Source organism: Sphaerodactylus townsendi, linkage group LG12 (genome assembly GCF_021028975.2).
Source record: "Sphaerodactylus townsendi isolate TG3544 linkage group LG12, MPM_Stown_v2.3, whole genome shotgun sequence".
NCBI classification, from domain to species: domain Eukaryota; kingdom Metazoa; phylum Chordata; class Lepidosauria; order Squamata; family Sphaerodactylidae; genus Sphaerodactylus; species Sphaerodactylus townsendi.
In genome coordinates this window covers 35,298,120-35,313,961 of record NC_059436.1, presented here as the reverse complement: position 1 = coordinate 35,313,961, position 15,842 = coordinate 35,298,120, and the positions used below count along the sequence as shown (strand labels likewise).

At 46.3% G+C, this 15,842-nt stretch overlaps 1 protein-coding gene across 1 annotated transcript in view; it reads left to right on the top strand.

The window, feature by feature from the left end:
• The window catches only part of EXD3 (exonuclease 3'-5' domain containing 3), a 182,752-nt gene that overhangs the window by 11,713 nt on the left and 155,197 nt on the right, over positions 1–15,842 (top strand). Inside the window, exon 2 of the mRNA XM_048512193.1 lies at positions 13,887–13,987. Coding sequence (XP_048368150.1) covers positions 13,951–13,987 — 37 coding nt within the window. The 5' untranslated portion in view covers positions 13,887–13,950. The remainder of the gene's footprint in view (positions 1–13,886; positions 13,988–15,842) is intronic.

The following is a 15,842-nucleotide window of genomic DNA, read 5'->3' as shown; positions in this document are numbered from 1 at the left end:
TCCTTCCTAGGCTGGGCTGACCTGCTCAGTGGTCTTGCAACACACCAGGTCCATGGGAATCCTTTTTGCGCTGGCTGCACGTCCAGTCACCTCTACTTTTTCAAGCTAGACAGCACAGGATTTTTTTTTGTTGATATTAGAGACTGTTCAGGTTCCAAGCAGGTTTTTTTCCATACTATTTTAAGTGAAATTGTTTTTTTTTAAGGCAGCAGCAGCATTTGGCTTTTCTTTCTGCAGCAGCTGTTTTTGTTCTGGAAAAGTCATTTCTGCTCCCAGCGCGTTCCTTCAATTTGTAGCTTATGAATTCCAGGAGCAGGCGATGTGCCGGCAGCATCTGCTTAAGGACGCGCATGAGAATGGGGGGGGGGGGGAGTGCCACTGCCTCTTCCCACTGCCCCTACCCCCCATGGCTCCTGAAGGGGAGATGTGAAGCCGGTTGGCTCTGGCATGTTTGCATGCATCAAGAGAACTCAGCGCCCCAGGCAAGGTGTATTTCATGCTTGGAAAAATTAATTCGTTCATGACCTTTATAAATTATGCAAACTAGGATAATTTACGTAATTTCTGATGTGGTGTAATGTATTTACATTTATTTCTTGCCGGTGTCATTAATTTTGCTAGGCAGTCTGTATAATTCCATACAAACAGCCTTGCTGAATCTGACCAATGGTCTGTTTTAGTCTGCTATTGTGGTTTCTGCAGTGGCCAACTGTATGCTGTAGAAGGCCCTCAGGAAAGACACAGATGCGTGAGGCTCCGCTTGGTTTTTACCTCAGAGCAGCCTTTCCCACACAAGTTGTTTACAATGAACCTTGCCACCAAAGGTTATGTTTTTTTCTTTTAATTTTGCACTTTTTCCTCTGTTTGGTTCTGAAAACATTTTCTCTTCATTATTCCTCTGTTGATTCCCTGAACACTTTTACCACAAAGTTTTTTTCTATCCATTTCTGAGCCAACTTCCCTAGACTTTATTTCCCCCCCCCCCCCCCCCAAACACTTGGGTCTTATACATGCCCCCTTTGTAGTTGCCCAGTCTCCCCTTCAGCCATTTTCTCCTCCTCCTCTGTTTTTAAAAGGATTTTTTTTGGGCTTTGTCATATTGCATTAGGGCAGAGACCTTAAGGCAGAGACACAAGTCAGGTCAATTGTATCAGCTTTGTCAATTTCATCTCTGATTAGCCATGTAACTTTAAGTTTTAGATACATTGTGTCAGAAGCTAGGAGCCAGCGAAATTGACAGGGGAAGTTGCTTTTGCAGGAGGAAATTGACAAGGGACTGCCACAGTAATGATCTACTGCCGCTCTAATTCAGCTAAAAAATGTGATTGTTTGTGTGTGTGGTGGTGCTATGGGTTTCTGTCCTTTCAGGCAATGGTTCCAGTTGGGTTTTTAAATTTTATTTTGTGCAAACATGCCAGCAGGGGCTGATGGGAACTGTAGTCCATGAACATCTGAAGCGCCAGAGTTGGACACCCCTGCCCTAGAGAAAAAAGATGGTTTGGAGGCTGGATTCTGTGACATTGTGCCCCACTGATGTCCCTGTCCTTCCCAGGTTTCACCCCCAAATCTCCAGGAGTTTCTCAACACAGAGTTGGCAGCCCTACCCCCTGCCAGAGGTGACCTGACAACACTAGTCCTGGTCCAACACTAACCACTGCACCATACTGGCTCTCTGTGCTCCCTGATGCTTTTAGCTCTGTTTGTGTAGCCACTAAGATCAGCAATTTCACTTTTCTACCATTAGATCAGTGGTTCTCAACCTGGGGGTCGCAACCCCTTTGGGGGTCGAACGACCCTTTCACAGCGATCGCCTAAGACTCTCTGCATCAGTGTTCTCCGTCTGTAAAATGGATAAATGTTAGGGCTGGGGGTCACCACAACATGAGGAACTGTATTAAAGGGTCGCAGCATTAGGAAGGTTGAGAACCACTGCATTAGATTAAGTGTGATCATCTCAAGAGGCCGAATTTTAAACCTTCTGTCATATTCTGTGCCTTTTCCTCTGCTTCCACAAAATCTCCGGGTGCACGGAGTCTAGCATGTGCAAGTTTGGCGGGGGGTGGGGGTGGGGAGTGGGAGGAGAGAAATGTCTGCTCTGGTTTACGTCTTCCTTTCCTAGCCCTACCGCCAGCTCAAGACATTTCGGTGCCTCGAGCAGAAAATCCAGATGGCATTAAAGACATAACGAGAGTCTCGAGAACCCACAATTTGCTCTCCTTTAGCAAAATCTGCTGGCTGAGGGTAGGCTGTCCCAGTGTGGCCTGGGCTAATAAAAGATATTGCAGAACCATATGCAGGTTGTAGGCTGCCCTTCCTTTGTTTCCTAGGTTCATCTCCCCAAGTGTAAAGGTTTTCCAAATGGGTGCATCTGTTTGGAGGAGGGGGATGGAGTAAAAACACACCATGAGGGAATGTTAACCAAAAACTGTCTGTGAACCTAACCACAAGCCGCCTTTCCCCCATGATGCTGCCCCCCCCCGCTTTTCTGTTTCCATTGCCCTTGCTTCACCCCCTCCCCTCCCCTCCACCCCCATCTCTCACTCCAAGACTCTTCTGCAGAGCCAAATTTTTGAACAATGCAGATGGAAAAAGGAGCTTTCGATTCCTGGAACGGCTCTTAACAAGGCCGCCGTGGCATTTCGGGGCACTCTGGGGAGTAGGGTCTGGAATCTTTATTAGGCCAGACTTTAAAAATGCAAAACATTTCAAACTGGCTGGTGGGCCTTCCCCTTCTCTCCCCGTTCCCTCAGCCCCTTGTAGCACAGCAGAAAGAGCTGCCAAATTTCTGGCTCACATGGCAGAAAGGACTAAACAACTGCAGAGAAAAAGAGAAAGCGTGCCATTGATTCTCTCTCTCCCCATATTCAGCGATGTTTTGCTCGGTTGCAAATGGTCTCTTGCATTCATTTCTGATGCAACCACCATCCCGCCTGCCTCATGTACCCACAGAGGAGGTTTGTTTCCCTCGTTTACAAATGCGGTAGGGTTGCCACCTTCTTGTTCTGAAAAAAAGGTCTCTGAGCATGTGCAAAGTGACTTCCAGCAGGAAGGACAGGGTTACTCAGCCATTACATTGTGCCCTGACCTGATCTACCAGGAGAGCTAGTATTCTGGAAATCACAACAGTATTTAACTGAGCTTCCTTTACTGATTGTCTTTCACCCATCATAACTCTCAATTCTGCCTTGCTACGTTTAACAATTCATTTGTTAACTGACATGGTTTCATTGCCTATAATAAGCATGTAGAGATGTAACATTTCCAGAAATTTTGAAAACAGTACAAAACATACAGACAAAATCCGATTATTATTTTTCTGGAAAAAACACCCTGAGGGGTGTGTAAACTATATGCGTTACTTCTTATCTAGCATTAACCTATTTTACTTGCAGGGAAATTTGCAAATATAGCTAGGAACCAAGACTGAGCTGAAAACTGCTGCATCTTACGTTACCTTATCATAGGTATCTTAGTAGTAAAAGATTTTAAAAAATAAACTTGAAAATAGAAAACATTAATTTAGATGTAAAGAAAATAAAATTTGTTATTTGGACAGGAAGAATGCAGTCCACAAGGAGAGGGCGCAAAAGTGCTGAGGAGATGGCATGCCCATGACGCTGGCCTAAATATCACTTGCACCAGAGTAAGGGGTATTTACTGGAGCACTTATGCTGGGGAGCATCACGGCAGCATCACTTATGGGCTGCAGGGGCTGCGCACACCAGCATACCTCTGGTACAGGCAGTGGCGTATTTGCCTAGGAACAGGGGGTACCCTCTGTCCCCAGGTGCCACTGATCTGGTCATGTGGGGGCGCAAAATTGCCACCCCACGTGACCAGGAAGACAGCAAGGCAGCAAACATGGCCCCACCCCCAAGCTTATAAAAGCAAAGGCTCCATCATGGAGCCTTCCAGTTGCTTCTGTCCTTCCCAGAGGGAAGGGTGGAAGGGACTGCTGCCTCAGAGGTGGCAACCGGGAGGGGGCGGGGCTTGGGGGTGGGGCCGAGGGAGGGCCCCACCCCAGGCGTAGCAGGACAGATTTCTCCGGGCACCATTTCCCCCCAGTACGCCTCTGGGTACAGGGGCTGCACTGAAACCAAAGGGTATTCCTGCGACCAAGGCTGGCATTAGTCAGCTCCCTGAATCCTTTTAGCCTGGGAATAACCACATTTGCTGGTGTGAACTTAGGTCAGCAAAAATATAGGCACAGCCCATAGAGCTGCATGCTGCAGTTCAATGCAGGTTCGGGTTGCTGGCCGTAGTGCAGCAAGTTGCTTAGGAGCTGTGCCATCCCCATGCCATTCCCGGCTGCAGTGCAGTTACTCCCCACATCTGGCTTGCACATTATCCAATGCTGCAGGTTGTCCTACATAAAAATATAAACATTTATTTAGTTCATTCATTATCGGCCACCCTTTCCCATGTGGACTCTGGGTGGTGTACAACATTATTATTAATAATAAAAGCAATAAAATCTACTGTATCTCGGCACCATAAGCTCCACTAAGGGATAACAGTTAAATTAAAACCATACCCCTAAAAAACCACAATTCATACCAATATTGGGAACACAGGAAGGGAAGGGAGGAGAAGAAGAGGAGGGGAGGGGAGGGGAGGGGAGAGGAGGCTAACAGATGGAAGACCATTGCTATTCTCAACCATAAGCCTGGCAGTACAATTCAGTCTTGCAGGCCCTGCAAAATTATACCAGGTCTCTCAAGGCCTGGGACCCACTTCCCATTGTCCATTCTGTGCATTGCCTTAAGTAGCATTTTGCTCATTCTGAAACAGACAGTATGTGGGGGGGGGGGGGGGGGGGATTTTGCTCAGTGCTGAAAGAAGGCCCCCCTCAGTTGGAGGGACAGGGGAAGATTTTATTTCCCTGAATTTTTTCTGCCCCCCCCCCCCTTCCCACAGCCAAGGATTTCACTTCTCTGTGAGCTTTGATAATTTCTATAAGACCGGTCACTAAGCTTCTATAGAACCTGTATCTAAACCTAAGATCACATGGAGCATCTCTGTGCCAGAGCTGTGCTTCCAGTGTGGGACACATTATGTGGCTATTCTCAAGGCTGGTTGTTCGGAAACAGCACAGCTTGGTTGTGGAAGTTCGGTCTCAGAAAAATGTTTTTTTGGTGGCATTCATATAGAGCAGGGGTGTCCACCTCTGGTGCTTCAGATGTTCGTGGACTACAATTCCCATCATCCCCTGCTGGCATGGCCAATTGATGGGAATTGTCCGTGAACATCTGAAGCACCAGAGGTGGACACCTCTGATACAGAAGTTCTAAATTAGGAGCCCACTTGGAGTGACATTATCAGCATGGGGGTATCATTCTCCACTTTGCTTTAAAGAGTTACAAAAGCAAAGAGGGGTAGGTGTCCCTGTCCTTTGGAACTTACATTTTCAATGTGGACTGATGCAGGAACACAAGAAGAACCCTTCTGGAATAGATCAAAGGCTCATACAGTCCAGTATCCTGTCTTCCACAATAAGCATGGAAGTTCTGCAAGCAGGACATGGAGATCACGCCCCCCGCCCCAAATTCCCCGGTGACTGGTGTCATCTGGCCGCCATGGCTATTACCTCTTGGAGTTTCACAAGTTAATTATCCCTTGAGTGAAAGTGTGCTTCTTTGGGGATGAAAGAGATGAGAGTTAACAGGGAGTAAACATTGCTGGTTGTACTTACACATGCCTACCATAGGGAACGTTGGGTTAAGAGACGATGGTCTTGTGGAGAGGGTGGGTTTTCTGGAAGCCATAATAGAGGTGGTGCGGATTAAGTACCAGGTGCAAGGAAGAAGGGGCAGAATTTTTAAAGAAAACTGGGGTTTGGATGCCTGATATCTCTGCGCCAAGCTTTCAAGGCTAATGTACTGCCAAAGGCTTTCGTGACCAAAGTCATCTGGCTGTTGTGAGTTCTCCGGGCTGTGTGGCTGCAGTCCGGTGGCTTTTGCACCTAACATTTTGCCTGCATTTATGACTGGCATCTTCAGCGGCATGTCACGCTGAGATGTGTTTCTCTCCACAATACAGTGTGGAGTCAACTGCCAGACCACAGTCAGACAGCCTGGAAAACCCGCAACACCCTTGAAGGCTAGCTTTAGCTCTCGCAATGGGTCTGCATATAAATTAAATGCTGGTGTTTCTCTTCCCTTATTCTGAGTCTGCGTAGTGCACGCAGAATCTCCACATCTATCTCTTTCTGGCATAGCTCGTTTTCACCCTGGAAGCTGCGTGGGGTTTCTGATGGCTCAGGAACAGATTGATCACTCCTTCGTCTGGCTTGTTATGGTCCCCCGCCCCCTGGCTTGGCTTCAGATGCCGCTTGGTGGCCACAGCACCTTTGTTTTTGCCACAACGGCATGACAGATGTACAGAGACTTCCTGCAGAGCCGCGGAGCACGTTGGCCAGCTGTTTAGAAAGAGACCGTAGGAATGGCGGGAGGAGCCGGACTATTTCATTGTGTGTACAGAACTCCGAGGTTGCAGATTCCTGTGGATTTATCTGCATTTTGGGATAAGGAAGCTGCTTGGTTAAGCAGGGCGCTGACAAAGGAACAGCTCAGCCAGCCAGGCTGTGAAGCCATGTGCCGTTTAACACAAGATGTGCAGCTACAGTAAATGTCAGTCACAATTATAACTGTCTTTCGCAAGTTTAAAAACAGGGTTTTCGAAACTGTGCAGGAAGAAATTTCGTACTGTGGAATGCAACTGTATAAGAGGTAGAAGCTCACTGTAGGAACTAGAGGCCATTAAGAGCAAAAAGGAAAACAAATCTTTATGACTGGGGAGATCAGGTACCAATATGCGGCGAGGCTGTTGCTCAGAAGAGCACGCAATGTAGAAGGACCCCGATTGAAACTCAAGGCAACAGTCCTTGGGCAAGACTTTTTTCCCTCTCAGTTCAGTGAGAGCAGATGCAAGTCAGACTAGAAGAGAGTTTTGCATTTATACCCTACCTTGCTCTCCTGTAAGGAGACTCAAGGTGGCTTACAAACTCCTTTTCCTTCCTCCCTCCCCCCAGACACCTTGTGACACAGGTGGGGCTGAGAGAGTTCTGAAGAGCTGTGACTAGCCCAAGGTCACCCAGAAGGAATGTAGGAGTGCGGAAACATCTGGTTCACCAGATAAGCCTCAGCCAATCAGGTGGGGGAGTGGGGAATCAAACCAAGTTCTCCAGATTAGAATCCACCTGCTCTTAACCACTACACCACACTGGACTAAGTGGACATGTAGGTCCAGCGTGTGATAATGTCTCTGCATATGTCCATCAGACATCAAGCTTGCTGGGTGATTCAGAAAAGTCAACATCTTCATTTCACTCGATTGTTGTGAGCATAAACTGTGAGGCAGAGCAGAACCAGATACATTTCCCTGAGATCCCTAAAGAAAGAATGGGGTTAAAATGTAATAAGTGAGCTAAGTTGACTCACTCCCAGCCTTTGTCAGCGTTATTCCAGTGGGCTGCAGTTTGAACTTAAGCTACTCTTTTGGGAGCCATAAGTCCATTGCGGCTCAATGAGACTTCTCGGTGTCAGGGAGACTTTTGCGCTTTGTGAGCCTCCCACGCTGTCGGGAAGCCTCTACAGGAGCAGCAAGGCAGTACAGTGTTGGTGCTGTGGCCTGCCACCTCACGTTTATGTGGGGCTGTTATTTAGGCTAAACAAATTATTGTGACCCTTTTTTGGGCCTTGATCATGCAAGGAGCATCTTGGGCCAGAGCTGTTTGCTGGTTGCCCGCTGAAACAAATTGAATACCCCTGGATGTTTCTGAGCAGCACTAAACTGGAAAGCAGAGAATTCTTTGCTGCAAAGGTAGTTTCTGATCTGAAGAAGCGCATATTACTTAGCTGTGAAAAAGTCCCCTTCTATCCCTCTTCTCTGCCAATGTCTTGTGCACATGTTTGATAAGTTAGCGTGGAGGTTCAGGGGAAGAAAGTTTTGGAAAATTAAGAATACAGATATTATTAACAAATCCCAAAGATCTTCATCCCCTGTCGCCACCCTTGCATTTGTTGTGAGCTGTCCGGAATATTGCTGGGAAAAATCAAACATTTTAGTCCTCTCCATGCCCCTGAAAAGTTATAACAAGAACTGTACCTTGAAAAAAAAAGTGCTTGATGTGAGGATTGCATGCATTTACAGATCCAAACTCGTGCCAAATGCTCATGACTTTTTACTCATGCCTCCCTATAAGCATACAAGAAATGGGTCATGTATCAGGGTTGGAGCAGATGTTGCTGTCTGCATAACCTAAGATATGTAATCTTTCAAGCTGATACCTGCAGCTGTAAGCATAAAGCTCCTGCTGTCTAAAGGAAACAATGAAATCCTAATTTGGTATTTGTTAAAACCCCGAGCTAGCGCACAAAAGAGGCAGAGTGTCTGAGCATACACAGAGGATGCATTACCATCTTCCTGTCCCCACAAATTGGATTAAGGATTTTTCCAAACAGGCCTTTATCTGTGACACTTCTCTTTTAAATAATTTAACCCTTTGATTTTCCAGAAGGAGGGATGGCAGGGAGTCTGCCAGCAGAGGGTGCCCGAGGCTAGTTTACTGGGGCTTGCTGTCTGCCTGGCTCTGTGAATGGGAAGCAAGCATCCATCAAGCGAGTTCTGGAGTCTGTGCAGGCCACTGACTTCCTTCTGCTGTGTTAACAACGAGTGCGAAACAGCTGCCTTGGACACTGAGAAACATCCTTTGACTTGGCAGCCCCGCTGTGAGCCTCGGCTGGCCTCTTTTCCTTCTCTCCTCTCGACATTTCCAAAGTGTCTGAGCCAAGGGATCGGCTGCGCCTGATGGGAAAGCAGCACAACAGGAGCCCATGGTTTTTAGCCTCCTTGAAACACAAGAAGCACTTTGCTGGATCAGACCAAAGGCCTTTCAAAAGCCAATTCGTATTTTCCAATAGTGGCACCCAAAAGAGGCCATGAAGGCAACAGCCCTCCCTTATTCTGTGTCTCTGGCATCTGACGTTTGGAAATATATACTGCCTCTAAGCATGGAGGTTTCATTAAGTTGTCAAGGTTGGTCTATTGCCTGTGAATTCACCTTACTATTTTTTTTAAACAGACCTCTACCTTACTATTTTTTGAAACACCTATATTTTTTTAAACAGACCTATACCAGGATATCTTGTAGCAGCAAATTCTGTCAGCAAGAAAGTATGAAGAGCCTGTTGGATCACGCCATAGGTCAATTTTGTCCAGTATTTCATTTCCCACTCTTGCCAGTTGGATGTCCTGGAAACATCTTAAGCAGGGACATAGTGGCCAATGCCTAGTGTTTTTCCCCAGTAACTGGCGTACAAGGTATACTTTCTGTGAACATGGAAGTTCAATTTAGCCATGATGGCCAATAGCCTTTGATGGGCTGTCCTCCATGAGTTGGTCTCATTCACTTTCAAAACTGCCTAAGGCAATTTTTCAGTCAAAATGCCCGTGGTAGATCCGGGAGCGTGCCTGCCACAGCGCTTTTTGCCCTGCTGTTTACTCTGCACTGTTCCCCGGTTTTTCCTGGGATTTGTGGCAGGGTCAGCGCGTTATGCCCCAAATGTTTCTTCATGAGCCCAGTGCTTCTCCATTCGCACCATGAGCTCTTCCGCAATGTCTTCCATGCATACGCAGACAACCTCCGTTTCCCGCATTCTGATTGGCTGAATCTCCCCCTGTTCCCCCAACTCACTTTCACTGTTCTAGTTTTAAATTACTCTGAACACAAAACAGGCGCTGAGGATCGGCGCCCTTGCCCGCCGCCACCATCTGAAATCCTTGCATGTGCAATGGAATTGCTGTCCCATGCACCCCCTCTGTCTAAAATCTAAATCTAGAATCCTTGTGTGTGCAAGAAAACTGCTGTCTTACCGTTTGCGGTACCTGCACAAACCGCTTTTCTGTCCAAGGTTTCTCCCTTCTTTCTAAAAACCAAAGTTTCTCCTTCATTTTTTCCCACCGCAAGGGGGGGGGGGGCGTCAATTCTCAGCACCTGTCCAGAATGGCAAGGTGACCAAAATGGCAAGGCTGGAAAAACGCCCCCAGTTGTCCTACTGTGGAGTTTTGCACAGCGGCGGAAGCCACCGGAGCAACAAAGGGGCATTTCAAAAGAACCTCAATCTTTGCAGTTCTGGAAATTCACAGAGCAAAGCCAATGCCACGGGGCGGCACTGGGGCAAAAATATGGCAGACATGCTGCAGCACCGGGGCATTCCCCAAGCCAACAGAGGAGCAATTTTGCCGTGCAGAATTGACCTAAGCCAGAAGCTACTTCAGTGAGTTCTACATTAATTATGCCTTGCGTGAAGCTCTTTCTGTGGTTTGTCCTGAATGTTCTGCCAACCAGCTTCATTGAATACCAATACATTCTAGTATTATGATAGAGAGAAATTTTCTCTCTTCCACCTCTCTCCACATTGCTCCTAATTGTATAGCCCTCTGTCATATCCCCCACTAGTTAATCCTCCCCCTCAGACTAAGATGCCTCTTGATTTATAGGCTTGGATTTTTCAAACCTCTTCGCCTGGTTCATATGTGCGGGGCAAAAAGGTGGCACAAATCTGTGGCAGCAAAACGAACCCCACCATTTCAGACTTCAGGTGGTTCTACCCACGTAAGGTGTCAGACAACATCTTGCTGGAGCAGAAACAGGAGAACTGCTACTGAATTCCTTTGCAATAGAACATTATAAAATATTTAAAGTTCCCTGCAATTAGAAAACCTGCACAGTAAGCAAAGCGAGGGGAGAAGGTTCTTTGCTGTGACAGTGTCCTGTTTGCAGGGAAAATTTCATGCCAAGGAGTTTTCACAGTTCAGGTGTGCCACACAAAAAATCCTGCTTGGATTAACCAGACCAAATTAGGTTCTTTTTAGGTCAAAAAGTGCTTAAAACTGATTTATTAAGAAAATAGGAGTCGCATATTTAAAATTAATGCAGTGAATCAGCTCAAAACGTGCTGTTATTTTTGAGCTGATCGGTGTTCGTTCTCCTTAGCGTAGTTTGTTAGCTGTGACGGACAGAGCCAAGTCCTTCCCTTTTTCATATCTGCCAATTCCTCTTTGTGCCCTGGTGGTCCGTATAGAAACCCACAATGGCCAATGCGAGCTCTCACAATGTTTGGAGGGAGGAGGAGGGGTCGGGTGGGGGAGTGGGCAGAGGCAAAAAAACAAGCACCTTAAAGACTAAGAACGTTTATTTCAGTGTGAGGTTTTTGTGACTCAGAGCAAACTTCGTCAGATACAATAGGAAAGATAAACCCCTTCACATCAGTTTTACCGAAAATTACAGAAAGAAAGGTGCAAAGGGAGAAATTGAGCAGACAGGACCCTAGCATAATAAATCAGGTGAGGTTTTCTCAGTGAGGACTTGAACTACATGGGTAGTTTAATGGATGCTGTTAGGGCTACCTACCATCTTTGGGTTCGGAAATTCCTGGAGATTTGGGTGTGGAGCCTGGGGAAGGCTGGGTTTGGGGAGGGGAGGGACCTGATCAGGGTATGATGTCATGGAGTCCACCTCCTAAACCAGTGATGGCAAACCTATGGCACGGGTGCCAGAGGTGGCACTCAGAGCCCTTTCTGTGGGCACACGTGCACAGAGTTCATCATGTGGGGGGGTGGAAAATCACACACACACCCCACGCACACATCTAGGCTAGCCTGGGCATGGTCCTTTACCTGGGAGTAAGCTTGGTTGCTGGCAATGGGACTTGCTTCTGAGTAAACCCTCCTAGGGTCGTGATTCACCCATTGCACGGTTGCTTCACCAAACTTACTCCCGAGTAACCTGTGCCACAGAGCCAACCATTTTTTTCTAAATTGAAACCTCAGTATTCAGGTTAAATTGCCGTGTTGGCACTTTGCGATAAATAAGTGGGTTTTGGGTTGCAATTTGGGCACTCGGTCTCAAAAAGGTTCGCCATCACTGTCCTAAACAGAAATTTTCTCAAGGGTGACTGATCAGCTGTAATTTCAGATCTCCACACCCCACCTGCAAGTTGGCAAATCGATGGTTCAAGTCCCCATAGAGAAAATCTCACCTGACTGTGATGATACTAGGCCTTTCTCTGCTCTACTCCTCCCTTCCCCCTCCCTTTGTGTAATTGTCTGTAAACTGAGGCTAAGGGGCTTATTTCTCCTATATCTCATGAAACGAGCACTGTTTTATGATAGCTTATACTGGAGTAAATGTTGTTAGTCTTTATGGTGTCACTTGACTTCTGTTTTGTTTTGTTGCAATGCGCTTTGCTTGCTGTTTTGTTGCAGTGTAGACTAACAGAGCTATCCCAGATGGGGAAAACAGCCGTTTAACCGATTTTTGTTCAGATGGGGTTTAGAGATCTCTCCAGGTACTGCAGAGGAGATATTACTCTTTAGTGTGGTAGCCTGGAGTGGCCCTGGCTAGTTTAACGTTTTTGTGACAGACCTGCTTGGTACTGTGATATAAGCTTTCCTCTCAGTTAGATGGTTTTATGCTAGCAGGTGGGCTTGGGTTGCTGCTTTGAGGTAAATTTTGTATTGTGCATGAAGAGTAAGCAGGAAGTTTAATAAAACAACAAAGGAGATTTATGTACCCGTCATAAGGTAAATTAAAGCTTGTAGTTTCCAGACCTGCTCATCACTAGAGGCCAGACTCACAACCCTGTCCTGTCCCAGAGGTAGAATTTAACCATGCCTGCAGTGTTACCAGGCAAGGCTGCACACAAAATTGTCTGCTCCTTTGCTGAGGCGCTTCCCTTCTTCGTCTGGACTCTCTCACAGACCGCCCTCAAACCCCTCTGGAGCAGCAAACCCAAAGGCTCAGGTGTCAAAACAGCTGAGTGGCTGCTTCACCTCTCAGGGACATGTCTGTGTTTAAAAAGCTCCAAAAGATTAAGAAACCTGTGGGAAAAATTCACAGTTCATACAGTCAGAAGTAGTCTGACCAGTTACTGTCATCCTTTCCATTCAGAAACAATGTATATAATCAGGAAAGAAACCGTGTCTCCATATCTCATAAGTTACATCTGTAAAAAGTTAATTTTAAGCATCCATCATTTACTTTCGGTTCCCAGTACAATGAACCTGTTTGGCTGTTACAGGTTTCTGGGCTGTGTGGCCTAGGTTTAGTAGTTTCTGTTCCTAAAGTTTCACCTGCATCTATGGCTGGCATCTTCTGAGATACATCACGGTGAGATGTGTTTCCTTGTGTGGCACAGAGGCACAATAATCCTCTTTCTTGTTTTGGTGTGACGGGGAAGCATGGTATGGGCAGTAGTCCTCCGTCTCAAAACCATGCATGCTACCATCAAAAAGGCAGTAGCACTGTGCTGGATGGGAGGTTGTTTCCCACCAAAAATATATTGGTGCCTGCTTGTGCCACCCCAACCCTTGGGTGAAAAGTGCTTAGAGTTTCAAAAAGAAAAATGGTTTACCTTTAACAGCTATCATCATGTTTAGGGGCAATGTCTCTCAAAGTACTAGAGAAATAACAAGGGTTGGGTATACCTTCCTGCAGACATCTGGCTGGCCATTGTTGGAAGCAGGATGTTGGTCTAGGTGGCTCTTTGGTTTGATTCAGTGGGACAGATCTGTGTGTTCTTGGACATAATAACTAAGACAGACAAGAGAGGGCTATGGATGGCAACTACCCAAGACAATCAGCCGTGGAATCTATTCCTGACTGTGGAATTTGGCTGTCAGATGTAGCAGATTAACAATGGCAGACGGATATTCCTGTTGTGACTTGCTACTGTGAGTCTCCCTGGGGTTTCTGGTTGGCTGCTGCTGGCAAGCACTGTGTTGATCTAGACGGACCATTGATGTGGTCTTGATGGGCCCATTCTTGTAATGCATAGTATTAAGAACAGCAGTTGAGATGAATTTTTTCCCCCCTGTCTTTACAGAACCCAGACTGTCAGCCTCCAACAGTTAAACTCAGTTCCCGTTTCTGCTGTTCGCCAAAGCACGATGCTCAAGGACAGCAACCCAGGCGATGAGTTTGATGGTGAGGTTTCTGCCATTTTGAAGTCTTTATCTGTTTCTTCCACCCCTATTTTGTCGGAGATATGGCTTGCTTTTCCTTAATGAGGCTACCATGGAAAAACTCACACCTCAGACGAGAGCTGGACTAGTGGAAATGGATTAACAGTGAAGTTCAGCCCTCTGTAGCATAGACTCCTCTTCTGTGGCTAAGCAGTGGCATTTTTCAGTGGAAAAAAAATCCCTCCCCTGCCTTAACCTTATTTATTTAAAAGGAAGATGACCCCAAATGCATAGATGTTATACACACAAAGACCAAATTCATTGACATAATTCAAGCTTGTATGTCAGTGTAAGATGGCATCTTTGAGAAAAACCTAGACTTTCATCTGAGTAAATAGTGTATTTTGTTTATATACAGCATCTCTAACATGTAAGAATTGGAAAAGCAGTTAGAACAATATCAGATGGGATGAAAATGGGGGTGTCACCATTCGTTATGGGAGAGGTAATGGCACCGTGGGAAGTGAGCAGGTTCTAGTCACCCTTCCCTCCATACCAGTCACAGAAAAGTTCTTTGCTGCCCCCGAAGCCACAGTATGAGAGAGAAGGGAGTTGAGGGAGTCAGTGTGGTGTGGTGGTTAAGAGCAGGTATATTCTAATCTGGAGAACCGTGTTTGATTCTGCACTCCCTCACCTGAGTGGCAGAGGCTTATCTGATGAACCAGATGTGTTTCCGCACTCCTACATTCCTGCTGGGTGACCTTGGGCTAGTCACAATTCTCTCAGACCTCTCTCAGTCCTGCCTGCCTTGCAAGGTGTCTGTTGTGGAGAGAGGAAGGGAAAGGAGTTTGTAAGCCACCTTGAGTCTCCTTACAGGAGAGAAACTCCTCCTCCTCCCTCTTCCTCCTCCTCCTCCTTCTCCTCCTCCTCCTTCTTCTATACATTAATTGTAAACTGAATGAACAACTATTTCTTGAGTCTGTCTTGCTTCTATGTTCCTTTTTCCTTTACAACATTTGTTTTCTTCTTTTTTTCACATTTAATTGAATAAATGATTATTCATATTGATTCTACCCAATTACCTAAGATATTTTTAATGGAGTAACAGCTCCAGTAAATGGCACATCCGTGCGTTCCTGTATATCCCTTGACTTACAAAATAGCTGGATCTTTTTGTCTCCTCCCCAAGTCCTCCCTTCCTGCATTTCTGAGAAGCAAGGAGGGGGTGTAAAGAATGTTGAAGTGTTTGGCTTTGACAAAGAAGGGGAAATGGAAGAAAACAAGAGATTGTGATCCTAAGAAGCCGCTGACCTTTCTTGCTGCAGCCGGGTGATATTTTTCAGTGCTTCAGCCTCCAAGGAGCAACAGCATCTTCCCGTCTCCCGTCCCCCCTCCCTTGTACTGCTTACCCCCAAAGGAGGCTAAAGTTCAGCTTTCATGATGTTCTCACTCTGGGCTTGTGGGGAAAGGGAATGCCCATTCCCATCAGTGGGTTGTTTGAGTGCATAAAACAAGAGACTCCAGCAAGCTAATCTCAGGGCATGGGGTCAGAGAAAAATGAAGCATAAAACATTTGAAGGTAAATGCTTCGTGAATGTCCTTCTTTGTGTTTCAATGGGTGGAGGGAACCCCACAGCAAAGCAATGTCAGGGTGTCATAATTTAGATTTGGTCTGAGCATGTAAGGCTCAAGGCTGGTGTTAACAGAGGAAGATGGCAAACGTTGGATGCCATGGAAATTGTCAGTTATTTAATCTACTGTTCTGATTTTTGCTTTATTTTTCTTCTAAGTGTGGGCAGGGCACACCAGTGAATATCCCCAAGCTGCCCAACAGTGTAGCACTAAGCAGAGCTTGCCTTTCTAAGCCTGTTAACTTC